The sequence below is a fragment of the Drosophila albomicans genome, chromosome 3 (genome assembly GCF_009650485.2).
Source record: "Drosophila albomicans strain 15112-1751.03 chromosome 3, ASM965048v2, whole genome shotgun sequence".
Classification (NCBI taxonomy): domain Eukaryota; kingdom Metazoa; phylum Arthropoda; class Insecta; order Diptera; family Drosophilidae; genus Drosophila; species Drosophila albomicans.
The window spans coordinates 29,138,247-29,161,866 of NC_047629.2; the positions used below are offsets into that span (position 1 = coordinate 29,138,247).

At 40.4% G+C, this 23,620-nt stretch overlaps 6 protein-coding genes across 10 annotated transcripts; 3 read left to right on the top strand and 3 right to left on the bottom strand.

Moving 5' to 3' along the window:
* Positions 1 to 102: 102 nt before the first annotated feature.
* LOC117570122 (NADH dehydrogenase [ubiquinone] 1 alpha subcomplex subunit 9, mitochondrial) lies at positions 103 to 1,787 on the top strand. Its single transcript, XM_034251587.2, has 4 exons — positions 103 to 276; positions 388 to 835; positions 891 to 1,256; positions 1,311 to 1,787. The coding sequence occupies exons 1-4, from the start codon at positions 237 to 239 to the stop codon at positions 1,702 to 1,704; spliced, it is 1,248 nt and encodes a 415-aa protein (XP_034107478.1). The 5' UTR covers positions 103 to 236; the 3' UTR covers positions 1,705 to 1,787.
* A 159-nt stretch (positions 1,788 to 1,946) lies between these two features.
* On the top strand, positions 1,947 to 11,137 carry LOC117571146 (C2 domain-containing protein 3). Of its 4 annotated transcripts, none has more exons than XM_052005499.1 (6): positions 5,844 to 5,954; positions 6,018 to 6,359; positions 6,436 to 7,269; positions 8,696 to 9,183; positions 9,245 to 9,784; positions 9,977 to 11,137. In XM_052005499.1, the coding sequence occupies exons 3-6, from the start codon at positions 6,501 to 6,503 to the stop codon at positions 10,577 to 10,579; spliced, it is 2,400 nt and encodes a 799-aa protein (XP_051861459.1). In that variant the 5' UTR covers positions 5,844 to 5,954; positions 6,018 to 6,359; positions 6,436 to 6,500; the 3' UTR covers positions 10,580 to 11,137. The 4 variants fall into 4 exon arrangements, with proteins under 4 accessions (XP_051861461.1, XP_034109041.1, XP_051861459.1 ...); XM_052005500.1 differs by having other exon boundaries at positions 5,870 to 6,243; positions 6,303 to 6,359; XM_034253150.2 differs by lacking the exons at positions 5,844 to 5,954; positions 6,018 to 6,359 and adding an exon at positions 3,252 to 3,390.
* Positions 11,138 to 12,225: 1,088 nt separating this feature from the next.
* Positions 12,226 to 15,939, bottom strand: LOC117571150 (uncharacterized). Of its 2 annotated transcripts, none has more exons than XM_034253155.2 (5): positions 15,385 to 15,939; positions 12,841 to 13,112; positions 12,640 to 12,716; positions 12,380 to 12,549; positions 12,226 to 12,313 (listed from the first exon to the last, which is right to left on the bottom strand). In XM_034253155.2, the coding sequence occupies exons 1-5, from the start codon at positions 15,422 to 15,424 to the stop codon at positions 12,303 to 12,305; spliced, it is 570 nt and encodes a 189-aa protein (XP_034109046.1). In that variant the 5' UTR covers positions 15,425 to 15,939; the 3' UTR covers positions 12,226 to 12,302. The 2 variants fall into 2 exon arrangements, with proteins under 2 accessions (XP_034109046.1, XP_034109047.1); XM_034253156.2 differs by lacking the exon at positions 15,385 to 15,939 and adding an exon at positions 14,062 to 14,092.
* On the bottom strand, positions 15,785 to 17,668 carry LOC117571149 (transcription termination factor 3, mitochondrial). Its single transcript, XM_034253154.2, has 2 exons — positions 16,787 to 17,668; positions 15,785 to 16,723 (listed from the first exon to the last, which is right to left on the bottom strand). The coding sequence occupies exons 1-2, from the start codon at positions 17,559 to 17,561 to the stop codon at positions 16,446 to 16,448; spliced, it is 1,053 nt and encodes a 350-aa protein (XP_034109045.1). The 5' UTR covers positions 17,562 to 17,668; the 3' UTR covers positions 15,785 to 16,445.
* An 11-nt stretch (positions 17,669 to 17,679) lies between these two features.
* Positions 17,680 to 19,002, top strand: LOC117571151 (vesicle transport protein SFT2A). The gene is made up of 4 exons (XM_034253158.2): positions 17,680 to 17,883; positions 18,096 to 18,265; positions 18,331 to 18,448; positions 18,554 to 19,002. Exons 1-4 carry the CDS (start codon positions 17,812 to 17,814, stop codon positions 18,683 to 18,685), a joined length of 492 nt encoding a protein of 163 aa, XP_034109049.1. The 5' UTR covers positions 17,680 to 17,811; the 3' UTR covers positions 18,686 to 19,002.
* On the bottom strand, positions 18,212 to 23,123 carry LOC117571148 (phosphatidylserine synthase). The gene is made up of 6 exons (XM_034253152.2): positions 22,414 to 23,123; positions 20,534 to 20,792; positions 19,904 to 20,469; positions 19,626 to 19,836; positions 19,489 to 19,561; positions 18,212 to 19,165 (listed from the first exon to the last, which is right to left on the bottom strand). The coding sequence occupies exons 1-6, from the start codon at positions 22,725 to 22,727 to the stop codon at positions 19,128 to 19,130; spliced, it is 1,461 nt and encodes a 486-aa protein (XP_034109043.1). The 5' UTR covers positions 22,728 to 23,123; the 3' UTR covers positions 18,212 to 19,127.
* Positions 23,124 to 23,620: the final 497 nt, after the last annotated feature.

A 23,620-nucleotide genomic window follows, 5' to 3' on the forward strand; every position in this document is an offset into this window, starting at 1 on the left:
ATTTGACAACTTTTTACGAAAATTGCTAAGCGTGGCCAAGCTTATATTTTGTATATTCGCATATGAGCTGTAGTTTTGGTATATTTCGAAATCTTCGGCCACACAGCTGACATATCGAGGCTGTGTTTTCGTTCTCCCCCCGACCACCACCAGACTGAAATATCTGTGTGGAAAAATATTAAAAACAATTACAAATAGTGAACTTACCTCGTTGGTGGAACGTGCGCCGCAACAATATGGCTGCCATAGTACTGACTAGGAACATGCAGCTGGCAAGTAAGTTCGTTCAGACCATTGCAGCCACCTCAAAAAGGTGGCCCGCAAAAATTATGTAATGTTCGCTTGCAGTTTCACTTGATCTCCATTAATTTCCATGATGAATTGTAGAGCACCATAGCAGCGGTGTTGTCGGCGTACTGTGCATGCGCGGCTATGCTGCCGCAGCACCAGATGCAGACGTGCCACGTCCACTGAAGACAACTAATCTGTCGGCAATGAAGCGCGGTACCGGTGGACGCAGCAGTTTCAATGGCATTGTGGCCACTGTGTTCGGAGCCACCGGCTTTGTGGGACGTTATGTGTGCAATAAGCTGGGCAAGCAGGGCACTCAATTGATATTGCCTTATCGTGGCGATGATTCCGAAGTGATTCGCTTGAAGGTTGTCGGTGATTTGGGTCAAGTGCTCTTCCATTTTTACAATTTGGAGGATCCACGCTCAATTCGCGAGGCCGTCAAACACTCGAATGTTGTCATCAATCTGGTTGGACGTGACTATGAGACGAAGAACTTCAAATTCAAGGATGTGAATGTGAATGGTGCTGCACGTTTGGCCAGGTGAACAAGACCTAATTGATTCAAAGAGGTTAAACTAATGTAACTGTTGTTTTAGCATTTGCCGTGATGCAGGAGTGGAGCGCTTTATCCATGTGTCCTCACTGAATGTGGAAGCAAACCCCAAACCGGTTTACGTGTCTGGCGGCAGCCAATGGCTGAAGACCAAATACGAGGGTGAGCTGCAGGTGCGCGATGCCTTCCCCAATGCCACAATCATTCGGCCAGCCGATATCTATGGCTCCGAGGATCGCTTCTTGCGCTACTACGCACACATCTGGCGTCGTCAGTTCCGCTCCATGCCGCTGTGGCGCAACGGAGAGGCAACTGTGAAACAGCCTGTCTTTGTTTCTGATGTGGCACAGGCTATTGTCAATGCCGCTAAGGATCCCGACAGTGCTGGTCGCATCTATCAGGCTGTGGGGTGAGCGAGAGTAGAATATATCATTAGTTTTTGATTTTATCAATTCCCTTCCAGTCCTAAGCGTTATCAGCTGAGCGAACTCGTCGATTGGTTCCATCGTCTGATGCGTAAGGATCAGAAACGTTGGGGTTACCAGCGCTACGATTTGCGTTACGATCCCACCTTCATGCTCAAGGTGAAGTTCACTAATCTGATCTGTCCAGGAGCCCCAATTGGTGGTCTGTCTGTGGATCGTGTGGAGCGTGAATACATCACCGATAAGGTGCTGCCTGGTGTGCCGACGCTGGAGGATTTGGGTGTGCAGCTAACGAATATGGAGGATCAAGTGCCATGGGAGTTGCGTCCATATCGTGCTGCCTTGTACTACGATGCGGAATTGGGTGAATTTGAGACGCCGCCGCCACCAAAAACGATTGAATCGCGCGACGAGCAGCGTTTGTTTGCCTAAACGATGTTGTTGCTATTTGTGGGAACTTCTTAGTGCGTTTATCACTTTAAATAAAATGTCTGATAATTAAAACAACAACAAAATCTAAGATAATTACTTTAAAAATCTGTTATTTATTTCAAAAAGGTTTGGGCAGTCCGTAAGCTTAACTGCGCATTGTTTACAACACTGCCAACAATCGGCAGCGACAAAGTCGTTATGCAATACTTAGAGTTGAGTGTTGCCATATCGTGTTATTTGGACGACGCAACCCTAGACAAAAAAACCAAAACAAAGGCACATTTCGGCAGATGCAGGCAACACTTGCAAACATTTTTGAGGTAATATTTATTTCCTAGCGGCAAAAGCTTTTGCAGTTTTCCTTCAACCTTACGCCTGTGCAAGCAAGCTGTGTGTGACACGGAAAATTTGCACGGCCAAAGCGCCGGAAAATTCGATTTCAGAAGTGTCAACTTCTTTTATTCTTTCTCTCAAGTGAAAAGCAAAAAGTGCACGCGTTCGGTACAAAAACGCTATTTGTATTTGTGTGAAGTGCAATTTTAAAGTGTGTGTGTGTGCGTGTGTGTTTGTGAAATGCTGCGCGCTAACACAAAAAAATGGCAAGTGCAAGTGCAGCATAATTATGAAAGCTGAATATACACAACAAGCGTCATCGTCGTCTAATGTGTATAATAAGTGTAGTGACAAATCAAATTTATTATTATTTTTATTAGCTAATGCAGCAAACAACAACAAGAATAAATTTGCATTCTACGAATTTGAAATTGAAATCGAAGTGAGCCGCATCAATTTCATAACAGATAAATCGATCAAAGCGCCAACGCCAACGTCAGCGTCAGCAGCGTCCCACCAATACAACGAAAGCCCTGGGCAAACGAAAGTCTCGTCGTCGTTTAGTGCGGGGGCGTCGGGTGTTACGGGAGGTGTTGTAACGGCGCAAATCATCTGGTGGGCTGAGCAGCAGAGGGCCGTCATCGTCAGCATCAGCTGTGACGCCTGCAGCAAAAGTAACGGCATCAAAAAGCTCTGCACGCGCAGACAGCAAAGCGCAAGTCAACAGCGACAGCAACAACAAAGTCCAAAGCAGCAGCAGCATAATAATTATCAACAGCAGCAGCATCCTCATCATCGTCATAATAAATTACGTTATTGTGTGCGCAGCAAAAGCCTCGCGCTATTCTTAGACTATTTGCGCGAATTTGTCTCCGGCAGCGGCGGCTACGTCAAAGACCACGCCCACGATCAAGAGCAACAAAAATCAACGCCTTCAGCAGCTCATCGTCGTCTGCAGTTGCAGTCGCTGCCTGCGTCGGCGTCGCTGCTGCAAAGTAAAGCAGCCAGAAGTAACACAAACGTCAACGCTTGCAACGGTTTCGAGTATAAAACCAAAATTTATGCTTTATATCGTCACGTCCAGATTAGTGGCACGTCGGGTCAAGTGCAACAGCAACAGCAGCTGAAAGTCGCTGCAATACAATTGCGCTTCCTCAAAATGCTGCTTGCCGCTGCTGCCACCGCCGGCGCTGGCGCCGCTGCTAACGCAAGTAATCAAATTGGGTCCGCAGCAGCAGTGCTGCCGCCATCGTCGACCGCGCTGCCGGCTGCTGCGCTGCTGCAGGATCATAACCATCAGTTGACCATCAACAACTGTTCACAGTCGCCAGCCGGGCGAGCGCATTTCGTCAGGTGAGTGCAAAAGAGAAGAAAAACAATGAAGAAAGCTCGACTTTCAAATACCCGCTACCCAATAATTCCAATTAGCAATTACAGTTGTTTACAAAGCTAGTGTTACAAGACCACTCTGTTAGCAGAAACTATAAATGTCATATAACAGCGCTGTTAAATTTACGTCATTAAAATTCATTTGCCGATAATCAAAGTTGTGGAAATTACGAATATTGACGTTATGCCAAAATTTATGACTAAATAATATATTTACGACTCGATGCTAATTTCCGAAACACTTGATCTGCGGGCAATTATAAGATATAGGTCAACAGCTGCAGACGCTAATCAAGAATATATATATGACGTTGTATAATACTCCTTCTGCCTGTTAAATACTTAGTTACAATTACTGATGGCATTAAATACCCTTTTCTGTTTAGAAACAGCGGGTATAAAAAGAGACAACGCTTTCAATTGAAGCTTTTTTCTAATAACTCTCTTCGTTCTCGCGCTCTCTCTCCCACTCTCAATTAATGTGTAACGGATTGCAGCACCACGCTACTCTCTCGAGTTCGTTGCCGTCGTCTGTTTATTTTGGTTTTGTGCGGCATTTTCATGTTATATTTTTATTTATACTTTTTATATACATATCAACACATATCTAGATATCTAACGTATCTACATATATGTTGTGCACAAGCTCTTCAAAGTTTGTTGACTCTTACGTAACATAGATAGTACATATGTGGATTGTGTTTGTTTAGCCTTCGCCTTGGCCATTAAACGTTTATGCCAAATCTTAATTTATTAGCCACAATTGCAGTGCTTTAAATAGTCAACACGAATCATAACATTTTTTGTCTACACAGCGTCATGGGGTTTTCAACAAACAAATTTCTTAGAAGATTTCATGCAGAAATTTAACGGTCACCGAAATTTTCCATTGCGGCGCGTCGTCTGCCTGCTGCCAAAGCAAAATGCTGAGAATACGAATAAACAAGTGAAAACGAAAACAGAAAAAGCCCAGGAATAGTGCACGATATAAGCAAACACGTGCAGTCACTAACACACATTTACACACACACTGAGATACATACTCAAAAGTTAAAAAGAGAGACTGTGAGGCGACGTATAAATATTGCTTAATACTATAGTTTGTAGCGAAGCTGACACAGGGCAGGGTTGGGCCCAAAATTTATTGGCGCTTATGAATTTAACAAACATTTGATTAAGTTTCAATTACAATGCTTACACAAATGTGTTTAAAACAGCAACTAGAATAACAATGCTAAAGTATTCCTTTTCAGTCTAGGAATTCTTTTTAAAAACAAACCGCAGCTCTCAAAACCGCTCCTGTCTAGCACAAGCAAATAGTCACAAATACATTCATACGTACATATGCATGGTCTTGTGCAATGCGCGCACACATGTTTCCTGTCTGTGTGTGTGAAGCTTTATCTCATTCTACGCTTTCTTGCTCTATTCCACGCTTGTTTTTATTGTCTCAGCTTTCAGACAGTTTGCCGGCTGTGCTTTTTTTTGTTTTTATTTCTCCTCAGATAAATTTCTGCGTCAGGCTCAGCTGAAGGCCAATAATGGAAAAGCCCAGTGAAAAGCATTTGTGTATGTGTATGTGTAGCATTCACAGATAACAGATACCGAGTGTGGTTTATTATCTAGGTGCTGTATCGAGAGATATGCTAGGCGACCAGCTGTGAATTGAGTAATCGGCGGATAGAATATCAAAACGGAATACAGAGAACATCTGAGCAGTGTGTAGTATTATAGAACACCCTCACTGAGCTGTAATCAATAGACCTAGGCCTTGATAAGTAATCCTCTCACCCCATTTATTGTAGTTTTTTCATTTTCACTTTTAGCTCTTTGCTGGCCATGAGCATTTCTATGGGTTTTAATCAATTTGGGGGCCTAGCTATGTAGTATTATGTATTATCATCTGCCGTTAACTAGTTACGTCTAGCATTTAGTAATCTCCCTCCAATTTTTGTGCCATTGAACCTGGAAATATTCACTTATCTCGCACAATAATTAATGTGTTGCTAAGCAAAAATGTAAAAAAAAATCGTGTTCGAACCTTGAAATCTTAATCAGCAATACAATGATCGAATTTTAAGCCGCGCTTGCATTTTTTACTCTAACGTCGCAGATCTTTCAGTTATTCCGCAGTTTGACGAGTAGTAAATAACGAATATTATAGAACCATTTGTAAGATTTCCATTTGTTGTGGAACTTTTCCCATGTAAGACATGCAAATCTCAAAATGGTTCGTTTTCGAGTTCAATTAGGTTACAAAAATTCTAATACACTTAAGAGATCGATGGTATTAGCTATGAGAAGGTGTTTGAGACTTATATTTAATATTGTTAATAAATGACATTTACTCAGTTTTGTTAGGAATATAATATGTTAAAAGTCCATACAAATCCCTAGAAACTATTATAAACAAAATTTTTAAAATTTTATGAGATCTAGTCTTTTTTATGAAAATATTCAATTGTGGAATCAAAAATTTCAATAAACTTTCGGTGCAAAATTCTTGATAATGTATTAAAACCTAATATGTAAGATAAAAAAGCTCAACACATTGATGTAGTATTGTAATGAGTTATATTCCAATGTAAAAGCGCCAAGCAAACAAAATTACAGCTTTTTTGAGGGTATTGCAACATCGGTAAGCTTTTCAAATACAAAGTGAGAGCGAGAGTTGGAGCAGTGGGAGAGAGATAGGAAGAGAAGAGTACGAGCGTTGGAATGGCAAAGCAAAGCATAAACTACGATTAACGGCGACTGTTGCCGGTGCCGGCAAGAGCGAGAGTGACAAAGAGAGAGAGAGAGCGCGCGAGCGAGAGAGTAAGAGTGAGAGAATTCTTTTCTTACTACCGCGTCGTCTGAACGTAGTTTCATTATAGAAAACCACGTTGCGTCGATCGGACACGCGCTGCGCTTGATCCGAAACCATTGAAATTGTAAAGTCCCTGGAAACATTCCTTTAACTGAAAGACACTCGATTCTAACTTGGGAATTTATTGCAATATGTTTCAGGTACAGCCAAAGCCAAAGTCAAGTCAATCGGAACAGCAGTCGCTGCACCAGCCAAAGTCGAGCTAATGGAGGCCATGAAGAAATTAGATGCGGATCTGGTGGCATTATTTGCCACCGCCGGTGAGCCCAAAATGGAGCAACTAAAGAAGAAGCAACAGCAACAACTGTGGCCGGAGCCGGAGCTTGCGGATCAGGAATTGCCCACAGTGGAGGAAGAAGATCAAGAGCAGCTGCTGCAGGAACAAGAACTGGCAACGCCGGAACTGTTCAAGAAGGTGAACGCAGTGCAGCTTCATTTGGAGGCCTTGACACTACAACCGGAGGGCACCAAGCGCATGGAGTTGCTGCAGAACGAAGTGCGTCCCATCTTCACAGTCGAGTGTCAGCTGTCCGATGATTTGATTCGTTCCGTGCCCCGCACTCCTATGTTTCACCTGATGCAATTCGAGTCGGAGAAGTTCCAGAGTCTTACGCAATGCACTCGCTTCGGACAGACGCAGCAGCGTGAGGTGCATCTGCAGGAGATGGCTGCCGATCAGGAGATGATGATGGGCAGCATTTATTTTACCATTTGGTGGCGTGAACCCGGCACTTGTCTCAACGAGCTGCTCGGCATGGGTCGCCTGCCACTGGCAGAGCTTTATCAGGCATCGCTGTTGGAGCAATGCAAGTGCATTGTGATTCAACGGCGTGATGTCCATTTGGCCAGCTTGTATCTGAAGATTAGCCTGCGGGCCGATCAGCAATTGATGCTCTGCAAGGCTTTGGCCGAGAGCAACAACAACAATAACAACAACAGCAATGACAAGAACTACCACAGCGCAGCTGCCGCAGGTGAATATATTTGACTAAATTCGCGTGGGTGCAAACAGCTGCAACAACCACAACAACAACAACAGTCAGAACAACAACCACCACAACAACAACAACAACCACGACACAACAACCTCAAAAGCAACCCAAACAAGAACAACTATTACAACCAAAACCAAATCATTGATCTGTTGACGTCTCTAATCATCCTTTTGGCGGCCGTTATAAAAGCGCTGCCCATCATCATGTTAAGCTCAATAAATAATTTTCATTTGAATCGGAAAAACGAAGAAAACAAAACCAAAACTGTCTCGTCTTTTTATGATTTTTTCGTTGTTTTTTTTTTTATATTCATTTAGCTTTCTGACGACAAAGCAGCTAGCTATAGCCAATATTTATTTATATTCATTTATGTTTATTTATAATGTTCAATTTTAAGTTGGCTGCACAGTGGGCTGAAAGCTGCAGTAACTTTAAACCTTATATTGGCTATATTAGGCCCAAATTTTTGCATGGCTTAACATTATTTTGTTTGTATGTTATGCCAAATTACGATAACGATTTTGTGATACTAATACCACTTTTTTTTATTTAATTTATATTACTTTTAATACAACGTGTTCATAATTTGTAAGTTTATTTATACTTTGTTATACATGTAACAAACGGGAAATTCTGATTTGTTTGATTATAATCTGAAGTATTATGCAATTTTTGTTACATACATACATAAATATTGTAATTACAATTACTGCGCGACGAATCTCATTTTTAAGTTTATTTGTACAAATATTTTGCTTTTTGTTACCTATTATCTTAAATATTTTACTGTGATCGCATATAAACTAAAACGGAACTGTTATTTTGTTCTTGATGATATATTATTATTATTACTTAGTTTTCTTAAAAAATTTTTTTGTTTTTGTCATTGTTTTAAATATTTTCTTGAACTAAACCGAAACTGTTATTTTCATGAATTTCAACTATTTATTTTTGGAGCTCTGCTTTCAACCCACTGTGCTTTGCGGTATTCTAACTGTTGGCCTGGCCAAGACAGCGGCTTCCTCATACCGCATCTTTATTTACTTATAGTAAATACGAGAAATCCAGTTATCAATACATGAGATGAGCACATGGTTTAATCGCTCGTGCACGGTTCCATTCACTTGATTCGCTCGATTGCCATCGACAATCTCACTTTTATATAGTCCCCTTAACCCCCATAACCTCCCGCCAAGATGCGGATACTGCTGCTGCCTCATTCCATCCTGGGTCTGACTGTCGTCAGGCGCAGCAGGCGATGGGTGATAACGTTGAATCAGTATTTCTTTTTTCATACGCTTTTTCGCCAGCGTTCTTTATTGGGCGGGTTCAAGGTGCAATTGTGTGTCTCTTTGCTTTCATCTGATGCTAATCTTCGTGTGCTTTCTCTTCTTTTTTTTTGCAGCCAACAACAATAAGAACAATAACAGCAACAACAACAACAATAGCAACAACAACAGCAACGAAAGCAATTCAACTAAGGCAGCTTCAACACCAACGCCGCCAGAGCCAATTAAAAATAATAACAACAAAGCCACATTGGACAGCGTGAATTTCATGGCCGAGACGACCAAAGTGCGTTTGCTGCGTGGCTATATCTACGCCAGCGAGACGCGACATCTGTCAGCAGCCGATGCCGATGCCTGCAAGGAGCTGGTGCTGCAACCGTTTTGGCAATCCGAGTCGCTGACGGTGCCCGTTAATCCGCAAGGCAATTTCCAGCTCCAAGAGCAATTTGCCATCATCAACGATGAGAAGTTTCTGCACAGCGTGGAGCGACAGCAGCTGGTCCTGGACCTGCGTCCACTGGGTGGCAAAGCGAAGCTGCCACTGCATCAGTTCTACATCGCTTACAAAGACGCCAGCATCACCAATCACTTGTTCAAGGGCAAAGTAAGTGAAATTACTCCACACAATTCAAGCCATTAATCTACTCTCTCTCTGTCTCTGACAGCTACCTGTGATTTCGATTGATGGCTGGACTCCCATTGTGCACCCGGAGACACAAGCACAGCTGGGTGAACTTAAGGTGCTGCTGGCCATTGGCAGCGAGGCGCAGATAGCGCAATTGAAGCAGCTACGTGGCTTTGATCAGGAAAACAATCAAGAACAGCCGCAGCGACGCACCTCAGATCTGCTTGACATGCTGCAGAATGCACTCAGTGCTCCGGTGCCAACGCCGCTTCCCCCGCCAGCTGTGGTGGGCAATAAATTCAGCTTCAGCTTGCATATTGTGGGTGCAGCGGGGCTGCCTTTAAATCCCGGCTATGGCAAATCGGGCAAGAAGCAGGCCAAACGTCAGGCGGCTGCCAAACGTTTTCCGCCCAACGAGCCGCCCAACACGTATGTGACATTTCAGGCGTTGGGCTGCAATGCACAGACATACAAGTCGCACGAGGGCTTGGTCTACGCCACGCCCATTGTGGAGCGTTCAACGACACCGCAGTGGCACAGCAAATTCCAGGTGGAAATCGGCGCCGACTACTTAAGCAATGTGAGTGCCAGTTGAAATTTAAATTTGAATTCAAATCTAGTATATACTTTATATATAAAATAGCTATACGGCAACGCTAGTACGTTAAGTTGGCCTCAACTCAATTGGGTGATCTGGCAGCTCTGTCTAACGTACCGAAAATGCATTAAGTTGGCTGCAACTGATTTGCTCTTTCTCCTTGCTCTTTTGCAGCCACAAAAGCTCTTTGTGCTCAAGCTCTGGAAGAAGACAGCTTTGAGCGCTGGAACAAGCACGGAACCCACACCTCTAGAGGATGCCATAATTGGTTTTGCTGCCCTTAATCTCAATCGCAGTAACACTGGCGGCTTTCCCAGTGGCTGGCACAACATCGTAGACTTCAATGGCCGCGTCACTGGCGGCTTGGAGATCCATGTGCAACCGATGCCAGCTGCGACTGCATCGGGGGGCAATGTGGACAATGCCATCGATCAGTTTGAGCAAACGCTGGAGCTGCGACATTTGCAGCTCGGTCAGGCCATAAAGCGAAAGTATACAGAGCTGGAGCAAATCTCAAATAGATTGCGCACACGTCTCGTTGATGTGACGGGTCAGCCACTGCAATCGCAAGGGCTTGATGTGGACGCTGTCTTGGGTAATTGGCAGCCGGATGAAATGCAGCAGGGATTCGACGATGATGAGTTGGTGGCAGATTTCGAGCGTGCTCTGCGCACGCCAACACCACCGTTAGATTCGACGGATGCCACAGAGATAGCGGAGTCAGCACAACCCACCGCACAAAGCCGCCATCCTGCCGACGATGCTGGCAAGGAATAGCCCATGCTAAGGCTCAATTATCTAGCGTATACTAGAAGATATAGTCAAAACTCTTTTTCACTCTCTCGATGTCTACGAAACAGGCTCAAACGTAGTTATATGATCTTTAGATAACCGTCTATACACACCATACATACATACAATTATATAAACCTAGTTCTATATATACACACCCGTGCGCATTAATATATATATTATCATGTGCTGTACTTAAATTGGCAAATCGTTTTGCCATCAATTCACTCACCTTTCAATATGGCTGTCTGTCTCTTAGCAAGAAATCAAAGCTCGTAATGAATCGATCACCAGTCGATCGGTTCGTTCTCACTTGTCAACAATGAACATACAACAATAATTTTTCATTATTGTGCAAGTCAAACTGCGTTATTTAAAATATCCGACAGCAGAACCCCTCCCAAAAAAATGAAGAAAAAACAAAAAACAAAGTTTTGGCATGAGTTGTTGCCATATATGTATTAGTTTTGAAACTGTGTTAATCACCTAAGTATTTAGTCACTATTACTTAATACAAATTAAATGCTATGCAACATAATAAAATGCTAGTTTTCTTTATCAACATGAGTTTCCCATTGCGAATGAGAAAGTAACCGATGAAGCCAACTTAACGTATATTTTGAATTACCGCTGGGGTTGCCAGATCGCTGCATTTTTTGGCCGTTGAACTCATTTGAGTTGAGATATTCTACAACTTATAAGCATTTAACCATTCGTATGATAGTTAACCGGTGAAGTGCTTTCTGATAATTGCAATTCATCAAGTGTTTTATTGCCATTAAATTGCACTTATTTCATCATAAACAAAAGTAGCTGTTTGATTTGTGCTGATAAACGCTAAATGACGCTTTGCATTTTTACCAATGCAAACAACAGTTAGTCACTCTTCGTCTTTGACCTTGACCCCAATATGGAAACTGCGTTTTTTTTGCTTTTAAATAAATGTTGAAAAATATTTTTTAATATAAAAATGATTACATTCGTAACTTACAAACTATTGTGTGTGTGTATGTGTATTTTTCTCAGTTTTCACTTTAATATGCTAGAAAATCAAAACATGTTTGATGCAAAAAATATATAGATATTTATATATGATTGATATACATTCATGATTCAACTACAATATGCCTATGTATGTTTTTTTATGTATATATATGAATGTATGTGTTAAGAGTCAAAAGATCTAAGAATGATTTTCGTATCTGGCAAATGATGATTGATTGATTGATGCGTAAACAAAATGTTGTAAATGATCTTCAAGTGTGCAATCTCAACTCTGAAGTTCTCTTCTCGTTACAGTTGTTGTGGTTGTTGTTAGTTCTTTTATATAAAAATTGTATAAAATAGATATATAGAAAATCCATTGAACCCTTTGCCCTAGGCATTAGCTTTCTGCTTATGTATATAGTACGAACTACATATTATTATTGTTATTGTTATGATGTGCTAATGAATTGGCGAAAAATGATTATGGGATGAGCTGGAATACGTTTGGCTGGTTATTGACAATGCGCCTCTTCTCCTTTCTATTCTCTTGTATATATCTTCGGATTTGTATCTATATATGGAACGTTGAATGTTCTGTGTGTTTTTTGCTTATTTATGATGGATTCATGTGCATATTGTGTATGTGTGTTGAAAACGTTTTGAAATCTTTATGGCGTCTTTCAGTCAATGACCACGCGGGTAAGCAGAATGCCGCGCTTGCTCAGCCATAAACTGCAAATTGAGAATTGAAACTAATTTAAATTTCTGTTTGCTTTCTTAAGTAACTCAGTAATTTACCCAAAGCCGGCGCCCAGCAGCAGTGAGAGCACATGGTGACCAGCAGCGAGTAGAGAATTTCGCGGGAGAACAACGAATTGGCGCCCAGGCGCTTTAAACGTATGGAATAACCCGTTGTTTTCTTCTTCTCATCCTCATCATTATCGCTAGAACGCTCGAATTTCCAATCTCTGCGTAAATAAATACAGCAAATGAATACAGCAATTGCAAATATAAATAAAAACAAATATTATTGATGTGCATTTAATATGTTTGCTTACTTCGGTGGCTGCTCCTCAATGCCGCGATTCCAGTTCTGCAACCAATCGCCATTATCGGTGTTGTGTTTATCTCCGCCCTGTTGAGAGTTGAGTTGAATATTATGTATTTAGTCTTTTGTTGTGTTGTTTTTCGTTATGCATATTTAATTAGTTGAAGTGCCAATTTCGAGGTCATTCCATTTTATCTGTGAGCTTGCTTACCTTATTCCAATAATTGATGTACACGTTCCGCAACTCATCATCCGGGCACTGCTCCGATTGTGGACTGTTTGGTGGACTCTTGGGACTGTCACGGGGCGTATCACGACGGGAGCTGGCCAGGGAGACAACGCGACTGGACTGATTTGATTCGCGTTGCGCTTCACGCAACAAACGCAAATACTCCTCGCCGTTGCTGAAGGGCAGCGGAGTAATTCTGTCGGGGCTCTTGATGCCTGCCATGGCTGCTGTGTTGCTCAATTCGATCCAAGATTCTGCAAAAATAATAAATCCAACCATTAAAGTATATTTGAAATGTTTAACAACTCAGAAAACGTTTGGTTAAAATGCTTAAACTAACAGCTGGGAATTTTGAATGTTAACGGCGCTGTGATAGCTTGGTGTGTCGTGCTTAACAGTGGAGATGCAGAGCGTAAGGTTCTTAAACGGCGCTCTAGCCGTTAAATAGTTCTTAGCAGTGCTCTTAGTTTTTAACAGTGCATAAGGGGAAATCGTTTTTAACAGCGCTGTAAATCAACTAGTTGTGCATAGCGCTGCTAAATAACAGCTTTAACCAAAATTGCCGCAATGTATTCCGCGTTCTTTATGCAGACAAAGCAGCTGCTTATATATATAGCTGTATATATATAGATTGCTCATATGCAAGATGTTAACAAAGCGTCAAGGTAACAAACAAATAATGACACATGATTATTGTTGTAGTTTTATGATGTTTCTTTAGCCGGCGAGCAGTTTGTTTTGGCTTTTTCCGGCTATGCGATAGCTTTATGTTATAATGTGACAGCACTGTTGCACTCAGTTAGTTAATTTTAACAGCTGCGCGTTGTTAGAATAACCAAAATGCCGCCCCCATTGTTTTTGCTCTGTTTGTTTTGTATCGTATACGTTTGCATGACTGTGCGTGTGTGTGTCTGTGTGCGATTGCTTGTATTAGTAAGAGCGTGCGCGCCATTGATAAGATGGTAAACATCAGAAAATATAATTTCCGTTTCAGTATATAGTTGACATGCATGTTTTGTTTTGTCTATGGTTATCAACAAATTCATTTCATTTTCAACTGAAAATATACGAAGCGAGTCGCAAATGCAAAAAAGCGTGCAAATTGCATGACACGAGTGTTACAACAGACCATTGATAATTGCTAATAACTAAGTATTTTACAATTTCTATTTCGCCATAGTCAGCAAAAGAAAATACACTCACGTGGCAGACCGATCATCTTAACGAACGGACAACGAAACGTAAACTGACTGCAACATGTTGCCAAAAATGTTAACTACATTTAACAGGTAGCTGCTGTTTGCACAGGTAAACCAAAAGTAAAAACCCGAATAACCCAAAACAATAACAAAGATGACCCATAATAAACAGGTACCGTTTGCAAAGTAAACAACAACAATAATAAGGGTAGGCTACCAACTTTTCGCCTTGCTGACTCACGGCACGTAGGCAACAGAGTTTTGTGTTCTCTTTCACTCTCTCTCTTTCTCCTTCAAGAGAATGTCACTGTGTGTGTGTGTGTGTGTGACGAGGGCATCGTGCGCAGCTGTTAAACCCTGAGCCGAGTCTGTGAAGCGTACAGCCCAATGAACCGCCCGCCTTTTGTTGACTACTTTTCTTTATACATAGGTATTGGTATTGGGCTCAGAGATTTGCTTACGTTTATCAAAGAGACATATGTATGTACATATTATAATTATAATATATAGCAAACACACAAACAATCGCACTCACACGTTTTTGATAATGAACCCGACGAAGCAGCGTCGTCAGCTAGGCTAAAGTCGCAATTTCTGGACTATGCGAAAAAGCAAGAACAAAAAGGCAAATGCCCTCCTACAATTGCCTTTAAATCGACTTTACCAACCAACACACTGATATACAAATAAATAATAACAAGTAGCAAGTACAGTAAAGTCGAAATAAGCTGATGGATGTGACGTCAATTTGGCGAAAAAAGATAAATACACACATACAAATGCAAATGTAGAACGAAAATGTAAAGTGCAAGTGCAAATCAAATGCGGGGAACACGTATGAATGGAGGAATATTGCGTTGCTGCTGTCTCCTTTGCTCTTTATTTGATGTTATTAATTCGCCTTTGTCTGCGGCGAAGTTGGCAGTCTTTGTTGCTGTTGCTGTCGCTGTCATCGCTCTGACAACGGCTGCTGCGTAAGAGAGAGAAATACATATGCATGTGTCTGTGTATGTAAACAAAACAAGACGGAATGGAGCCTTGAAATCGTATATGGTTAAGTGCAACGGAGATGTGGATATAATTACGGACACATACATAAATACTTGCATACGTGCACACAACAACAAACAAAATCAAAACCCAACATCTATTTTTAACTAGACACAAACAATAACAATAATAACAACAACAATACCACGTCAAGCCCGAGCTCGTGTGCATTGTTATTATTATTGACAAATACCCACACATATACACATACACCAACTCGTTCGGATAGTATACGTGCGTGTGTATGTGTGTGTGGTGAGCGCGATCGCAAACTTACCACCCAGCAAATCTTCTGTCGATTTTGGTGTCGTAGACATTTTGTTTTTGCTCTCTGTGATGTTTTTGTTGTTGTGTATGTTATTATGGTACGATACGATTCGGTTAGAAATTCTTTTATTGTTGTGTTATTCTTGTACTAAACACGTCGTCTAAAGATAACTCGTTTGTTGTTATTGCGGCGTACGAATAAATTTACGTTGATTAAACTAAACTTTTTGCCACAGCGGCCCTTTTATTGCACATATGCCGAGTGTATCTAAGTATGAGTGTGTGTCTGTGTGTTCGGTTCAAATGTATGCGTGAGAATATGCGTTTTACTTTTTGCAGTTCCTGTTCCCGTCTGCACTGGTTGCTTTATTTATGTTGTATTTGGCTAGCTGCTGTCGTTCTTGCTCTAGTTTTCTTTAGCTCAATTAGTAATGGGTATTTTGATTCAACTCAAGTGTAGTATAATACACAATTTTCTTTCTTTTACGCACACGCTGCAAAAACCTAATGCGTAGTTATTTGAAAGCTGCTGGAAGGCAGCAGTTGAAAACACACAAACGATTCGTCGAAGAACACGAAGATAACTGACTGTTGTTGTTCCGCAAGCACAACAAAAATACGAAGTGGCGTGAGTAAAGCGAGAAAGAGAGGAGAGAAACATCGATGGACGGCAAAATCGATTTATTTTAAAAATCGATTTGTGTTTTACAGATCGACCTTTTTAGCATGTACATGTTGTAAATTCGAATGTTTTTTTTTATTTTTGCAAAATTTGTTTCTATTCATTAGAAAAGAAGTTTACTTTCAACATTTCCAAAATATACATTTTAATGTCGATAACAAAATTCATAAGTCCGAGATGGCACGCATTTTAAATGTACATTTAAATGCACATTTTCAAATTGAAAATTATATTTATAAAATGGGATTCTTAAATGGATAAATAGCTATTGGTATTTTACATTATTTTATTATAAAAAGTATATAATACGCTGTTAATGCTGACCATTGCTCATTGGCGTTACCACATCGATGATAACATTGCAGAATACTGTTAAAGCAACAACTTTATTAACGTGTTTTCAAAAATAAATCAAATGTTTGTAAATCACTTTTGGCCACATTTCGTACAAAATAAAAGTTATTTCCCAGCACCATATCACTGGGCGAAACATACAAGTCCTTCTGTGGATCGTATTGAGCCCTTCCCAATAATTTGAGAAATTCATGCCTCTCCCGCAGCCGAAATTCACGGGATGCCAAGAGCTCGGGACATTGGACAATCTGCTTGTGGCTTAGACCCATCTCATTGTGAATATAACTGAAGCGTTCAATGATGTCGTCGGGAGCTTCAAAGGTATATAAATTAAATTAAAACACAATTTTATTTAAATTTGTTTAACGTTACTTACATATCATCATCAGACGCGGCTTGTGCACAATCAGCGTTTGTAGCTCTTTGGAACTGAAGCCCATTTCTTCGCGCAGTGTAAACACAGATTTGCGCAGGTGATCCATGTTGTAGGTAATTAGACGTGGTTCTTTTGTGGCTAGCAGCCGAATGTCATGACCACTCAAGTGAAACTCCTTTTGAAAGTAGCCCAAGCGACGATCAATGCGACGTGTCGAGAACATCAACCAATATGGATTCTGGGTGAGGATGCGTTGACGTGCCTCAACCGAGAAGCGTTTGCTCTCCAGGTACTCCATGCGTGTCTGCAACGCATCTAGATCCTCTTTGAACAGCAGCGGATTCTTTGTAATCAAGCGGCCAAAGTCATCAGGTGCAACGCCTTGATCTGCGAGGAACCTTAAGTATGGCTTTACATCCTTCTCAAAGTCAAGGCGCAGCACAAAATCGCCGAGTCCTTTGCGACGCTCAATGCTGTGCAGATCAACGCCGAGGCTGATAAACTGTTGTAACGTCGTTGAATTGTTCACATGGGCAGCAAGATTGAAGCTTGGCACGTGCGCCTCCCGATTGCCAAAGTCGAGGGCAATCTCTTTGTGACTTTTTATCCGTTGCTCCTGTGGCAGCGACTGCTCTGCTGACTCCACTTGAATTTCATTTTGTACAGATCTTAGAGTACGCAGCTGGCGCACTTGTTGATTAATTATACTACATTTTGTTCCAATTTGTGTTTTATTTTGTATTTTAGCAATGTTACGCAGCCATAAACTAAACATGGCCAGTGTTGCCAGAAAGTCGGTACCGGTGTGGACGAATACTGGTGCTGACAAAATATACCAATATATACTACCCACTCTATTTTGGTATATTTAGAAGTTTAAATTGCGGTCACGCTGCTGCAACATTCCGATCTTGTTTTTGTGTTTCTCTTCACTGTGTTTTTTTTGTTAGCTAAATTAAATAAAACACAATCGCAGTCATTGTTGCAGTACATTCTAAGCTACATTAATCAGATTATTTACAGCCATGGACAAGCTACGCCGAGTGTTAAGTGGCGATGAGCCAACGCCTGAAGAGGAGAGCAGCATCATCACTCAGGTGAGTGAGGAGGAGGAAACCTTATGAATATCTCCACTTATGGCTTTAATTAATATTCAGTATTATTATGCATTTTCTAATAATACAAAAGTCGTTTGGTTAATAGTCATTCCCCTGTGCCTCTGATCACACGACTTGCTGCAAATGTGACTCACTTTATCGCTTTATCAAACGTGTACATTTTTATTGTTCTTGTTTATTATAAACCACAGATTAATGATATGTCAACGCTCAGCTGGAGCACTCGCATAAAAGCCTTCTGTATATGCTTCGTCTTGGGCATACTGTTATCTTTTCTGGGCTCCATAGCCCTTTTTCTGCATCGCGGAATCGTCGTCTTTGCCGTCTTCTATACGATAGGAAATGTGGTGTCCATGGCCAGGTGAGTTTACAATCGTCATTTCACATATGCCGGCTAATTGTATCTATATATTACTTATATTACAGCACGTGTTTTCTCATGGGACCCTTTAAGCAAATTAAGAAAATGTTTGCAGAGACGCGTCTGATTGCCACCAGCATTGTTATTGTGGCAATAGTCATGACTTTCATATCGGCTATAGTGGTAAAAAAAAATATTTAAAAGCAATTGTATTGCTACCATTATAAATTATTTTCATTTGTACATTCACATGTTTTATGTTTCTGTTTTTCTGTTTATTCCATTTAGTTGAAAAAAGCCGGACTTACGCTTATATTCATTATCATACAATCCCTGGCCATGACATGGTATTCGCTATCTTATATACCCTATGCACGAGATGCGGTTCGAAGCACAGTCTCGGCATGTTTCGAGGTTTGATTTAGTTTAGCCAATTTACATTTACATCATCATGCAGCAATCAAATTCAAATTGTAATTAACCGTCTTAATATTCTGTATTATTATTAATGATTTGCTTATGTAGTTGTTAAGTTTTTTCTATTTCTTACATTTGCAAAAAAGAAAACAAAAAAAGAACAAGAAAGAAAATTGTATTAATCTAGATACTAGGTCTTAGACACAATCAGCTTATTAACAAATGTTTCGTTGGTTTTAATATCATTTATACATACACAATATAAATTTAATTTAATCAGTACAGTTTTGCATAAATTGTATGTACAGTTTACATTGTAATAGAGTTGCCTTTTATTTCTCTTGCATCTGTTTTAAGTTGTTCTTACTTGCTGTTTTTTTCTGTTTTGTATTTTTCCCAACTAGTTTTAGTATTATGATTCTTTTTTTGGTTTGCTTAAATGGCCTCATTTGATTTTCTTCTCTTTTGCCGGCGACAATTTACCTAAAAGAAAAATAATGGGAAAAAAGAAAGAGAAACGAAAAACGTTGTAAGACAAATCATAAGTTTGAAAAACTATTAGACAATTTTGATTTTAATATCGTAGTGCGTTGTGCTAGGGCCTTCTATTGTTTGTTGTGCTTAACACATCGAATGCAATTCCAAAAAAGAGAGTGTGTGGAAAGAAAACATTCAAAATGAGTGTGAAATGATCGCAGAGAACACGAGAGAGGTAGAGAAACAGTAATAGAATGCCAATGCAAAAACGTAAAGAGAACAAAATTCACATTTGAGAGAACGCGTTCTTTACAATGTGCTAGCTATACCTTTAGTTGGTGAATTCGCTGCGCTATCTCCTTGCTTCTTTGTGGGTGTTGAAGCTTTTTTCAGCTGTCGTTGCTGCAAAATAAAAAGCGTTTATTATTTATTATGAATAGGAAAGTAATATGGGGGAGACCTTTACCTGCCAGAGGACGGCAACGTAGACAAAGGCCACCGATATTAGCACCTGCACGGTCAGCCAGAGCACAATGTTGATGGCTTGCGTGCGCTCAAACAACTCCTTGCCATTCTTGATGCACAGAATAGCCTCGGAGACCATAATGGCGCCGTAAACCCAACACTGGGTGCCGACGCGTTTGCAGCGCGTGTCGGTGACGTATACGTAATATTGCCTACAAGAAACGAAACCGTGTTTATTAACAATTCAATTAAATCAATTGAAGAAGCAACTCAACTCACCTAACTGAAGGCGCCACAAACAGACCAATGAATATTAAACGACCAATCACAATGAAATGATCGGGCGGCATTTCGAATATATGCTTCAGGAAGAACGTATTCAGTTCGGTGACCTGCCAGAAGATGACCAACTGTATAACAGCCGCAAATCTCATGGCCGTCGACTTGGGATCCAACCAACGAATGGCCGACCAACTCTCTGGTGTAAACTGTAGCATGGCACGCTTGATTTTGCCCGTTGTCGTCGAGATGTCCTTAATGCTCGCCCATTTGTATTCACGCATTTCGAGTATCTTGCAGATCTTCAGGCCCATCCAAATGCCAAGACCATTGCAAATAATCACATCCAGAATAAGAGCATCCCACCAACATTCAATGAAATTGGGCAACAAGTGGGCGAAGGTGATTTCCGTAATTTCCCACATCACTGAGATGGCCCACAAGATGCCCATGTGACGGATGAGAATAGCTTTAAAAGCCCAGCCAAGAAAGTGTCCCCAGGCAAAGACATCCAAATGGCCCTTGACACGATCCCAGCTAATGTCTGAGCAATTGACGCCATATTCCTGAAAATGGATTAAATAGTTAAGATATAGATTCAATTACTATATAGTAGTATATTGTACTTACCTTCTCCATGTCTATGTGAAAGTTCTTCAGCTTGGGATCAAGCCAATAGAATATGTTGCGTATGGTTGAATAGTTTTGGAACATGAGAAACTGTAGCGTGAGCAGATAGAGGACGGAACAGCCAAATAGGATCCGCCAAACGGCCGGATGTGGACGTGTGAAGGGTCCATTTGGAAATGCAATTACGGAAACGATCAGAAAGAAGAATACAATGCACAAGAGTCCCGCCCACAGGTTGTCATCCAAGTTGGCCTCGTTCCTGCAAATGTAATAATAATGTGTACACAATTCAATCAATCTGCCAAGCGTAGTTGTTGTATTTTCCATTTGCTTCGCTAATCTCTTTTTGGACTTTGACTTTGCTACACGCTCGTGTACGGGTTGAGTGACCTTTCATCAAAATTGAAACGATTATGCGTGCGTATACTTGATAAAAACAAATCTGAGATTCGATTGCGAAACCCTGAGAGGAGGAGGAGTCTCCTCAATAGTGCTCAATGATGCCTTCGCGCTGTCGACACATTTGGCAACGCACAACACGCGCACTCTATCCTAGAGATAATTCTATTCCGTGGGGTCGTGACACGATCCGATGCTTAAGAGTTGAAATTCGATGAGATGCGAAGCGAAGTGGCACGAGTCTTTCTTTAGTGGGGCAAGCGCTTAAGAAACAGCATCTAATTCGGTTTTTATTTGAAACTTAAGTGTGACTAGAATGGCTGTGTAATCTATGTTAAAATTACAAAATTATAAATGTACTTTAAAATTCTCTTGTAAGAATTGGGCAATAATTTAATCTACAGTTTTTAAAGTTGTTGTTCCAAGGGATTTATTATAATTCTATTCCATAATATAAATGTTAATGAATTAAACATTTAATTATGTTCCATATTTTAATGGCATATTCAAGACAGAGAATACCTAATCAATATTTACTATTTTAAATATATGTATTTCTAATGAAATAAAGTTCATTCGTAGTTTAACCGCTTAGACTACACGAAAGCTTTATGCAATCTTTGGCTTTTAATTATTAATTTTCAATGGATGACTTGGAAAATTTATTCGTTCTCTTGATATTTTCATTGGTGCATTGGGACACGTATCCATATCAAGCTTTCGCTCATGATAATTCTTTCTTATTGTTGAATTTGTGAATCATCTTCAAAATTGTACTCTTAGTCATCGTAAGTAGCGCAATCCGAAAATGTAATTTAAATTATATGTGTTAAAATTTGAATGTTTTGCCAGTTATCATTAATTAAAAAATCGTTTCACGTGCTAATTTGTCATATGCGGATATCTTATATGAATAAATTTTATAGATATGAATTTATTTTAAATATTGAAAGCGCTAGTAAAAGCAGTGATTAAGAAGGACAATTCGATACATTATATTATAACTATCGCATTATAAAAACAATCGTGTCACGCTGTTATCACTAAGCATTAATAAAGAGTTTTCAAGAATGGAATACCAATTAGAAAACATGAGCTTGGATACTTTGAAACTATTATTAACAAGTCGTGTCACGAGCGCATCACTAGCATTCTAATCATGACACTTGCGGTGCTTAATTCGAAAATGCTTAAAAAATCAACACCAAGGTTGACTTGACACATGTCGAACGAGGAGAGCGCAACAATTGTTTCACTTTCGTTTTATTGTTGTTGTTGTTGTTGTTGTTAATTTTGTCTATTTTCGCGTTGAATTTTTTGTAAAACAGTTTTGACGTGCGTTTGGGTCAAGTTAATGTTATTGTTGAATGTTTTTAACACCCTTCTTGGCTCCCACCAAGTGGACAAAAATAGAAAGATCGATATCGCTGCAGCAGAGTGGCGCCACAAATCTTCAAGTTGAATTTTCGCAATTTGCTCACCTGACAAAAGCCGTGTACATCACGGCTAAAACGGAGACGGCCAACAAGGTGATGGTATGCGGCTTATAGAAGAAATCCAAGGAAATGTCATCCACGGGCCTCTCGTTGACAATGACAAAAGTCTGTGCGATTTCCTCTTTGTGTTTGTTGTTGCCATTCTTGCCACCGTTGTTGCTACCGCTGCGTTTCGTTGGCGTTGCCGGCGCACTTGATGCCCCCGATTTGTACTTGGTGGATGCCACATTCTGGTCGCCACTTGAACTTGCAACTTCACCGCCAGTTGGCGTGCCGCGTGAATTGGAACGTTTCTTCATTGTTACTGCTCTGCTTATCAGTGGCGTTTGCGTCTTTGATGGCGTGATAGTGTTGACAGTGTTGTTGTTGAGGTTGTTATTGTTGTTGTTGAGTTAGCACGCGGGTAGCAGAGCGACGACGGGTTGCGCAACATTCGTTCCACAATTAACTTGGAGGATGCTTCGCGCTTCAAGTTGTGACTTAATTCACGTTCGGGCAGCCGCACTTAATGCATTCATCAATTGTTTAATTCAATTGATTAATGTTTTATCTTATAATTTGGAGCTTGTTAGTTAATCAGCATGCTGCACGGCGCCGCTGATTTCGAGAGCGAGATCGAGTGTGTGTGTTGGGAGAGCAAAAGAAACCTGCTAATCTCTGACACGCACTTGCCGGGCAGCAACTGCTACATACTACAATTTGTTATGAGCTTAATAGAGTGACCGCAGTTTCTTTTCTGGCAAATTTACCAAAAAAATACTGGCTTCTTTATTAGCAGCTGTTACACTGCGGAGGGTGTTTGCATTTTTCTAGAGCACAGGCGCAAGTTTTTAAACTTGCTACTGTTTTCATATTTAGCTAAAATAAACGGGATTATTATTCCCCAAAAACTGCTTGGATTTTTTTTATGGAAATATAGAATTTATAATGCTTTTACTTATATTTGTACCAGTACTGTGGATATAAAGAGTTGTTTGCTGCTTGGATAAAGGTCGAAATATACCAAATAAGCATTTTCCGTACTTAACAGTTTATTAGTACCAACAAAAATAAAATATAATTATTGTAAAAGAAACCACTGTGTGATTTGTTGGTAGCGAACTATGCTGCCATATTCTTTCTTGTCGCAATCACACAATTAATTAATTAAGCTTGTAAGAATGAAAAAAATTAAAGAAATAATAATAAAACA

Bases quoted from the DNA above. Each gene is read 5' to 3' on its own strand.
- LOC117570122 (XM_034251587.2), top strand. From the start codon at position 237: ATGGCTGCCATAGTACTGACTAGGAACATGCAGCTGGCAA. The intron at 836-890 runs GTGAACAAGACC...CTGTTGTTTTAG, and splicing joins GGTGCTGCACGTTTGGCCAG to CATTTGCCGTGATGCAGGAG. The intron at 1,257-1,310 runs GTGAGCGAGAGT...ATTCCCTTCCAG, and splicing joins CGCATCTATCAGGCTGTGGG to TCCTAAGCGTTATCAGCTGA.
- LOC117571146 (XM_034253150.2), top strand. From the start codon at position 6,501: ATGGAGGCCATGAAGAAATTAGATGCGGATCTGGTGGCATTATTTGCC. The intron at 7,270-8,695 runs GTGAATATATTT...TTTTTTTTGCAG, and splicing joins CCACAGCGCAGCTGCCGCAG to CCAACAACAATAAGAACAAT. The intron at 9,785-9,976 runs GTGAGTGCCAGT...GCTCTTTTGCAG, and splicing joins GCGCCGACTACTTAAGCAAT to CCACAAAAGCTCTTTGTGCT.
- LOC117571150 (XM_034253155.2), bottom strand. From the start codon at position 15,424: ATGTCTACGACACCAAAATCGACAGAAGATTTGCTGGGTG. The intron at 12,717-12,840 runs GTAAGCAAGCTC...AACTCTCAACAG, and splicing joins ACATCAATTATTGGAATAAG to GGCGGAGATAAACACAACAC. The intron at 12,550-12,639 runs GTAAGCAAACAT...TTATTTACGCAG, and splicing joins ATTGAGGAGCAGCCACCGAA to AGATTGGAAATTCGAGCGTT.
- LOC117571149 (XM_034253154.2), bottom strand. From the start codon at position 17,561: ATGTTTAGTTTATGGCTGCGTAACATTGCTAAAATACAAAATAAAACA. The intron at 16,724-16,786 runs GTAAGTAACGTT...ATACCTTTGAAG, and splicing joins GCCGCGTCTGATGATGATAT to CTCCCGACGACATCATTGAA.
- LOC117571151 (XM_034253158.2), top strand. From the start codon at position 17,812: ATGGACAAGCTACGCCGAGTGTTAAGTGGCGATGAGCCAACGCCTGAA. The intron at 17,884-18,095 runs GTGAGTGAGGAG...TATAAACCACAG, and splicing joins AGAGCAGCATCATCACTCAG to ATTAATGATATGTCAACGCT. The intron at 18,266-18,330 runs GTGAGTTTACAA...CTTATATTACAG, and splicing joins AATGTGGTGTCCATGGCCAG to CACGTGTTTTCTCATGGGAC.
- LOC117571148 (XM_034253152.2), bottom strand. From the start codon at position 22,727: ATGAAGAAACGTTCCAATTCACGCGGCACGCCAACTGGCGGTGAAGTT. The intron at 19,562-19,625 runs GTAAAGGTCTCC...TTTATTTTGCAG, and splicing joins ACGTTGCCGTCCTCTGGCAG to CAACGACAGCTGAAAAAAGC. The intron at 19,166-19,488 runs GTATAGCTAGCA...TTTTTCTTTTAG, and splicing joins AGCGAATTCACCAACTAAAG to GTAAATTGTCGCCGGCAAAA.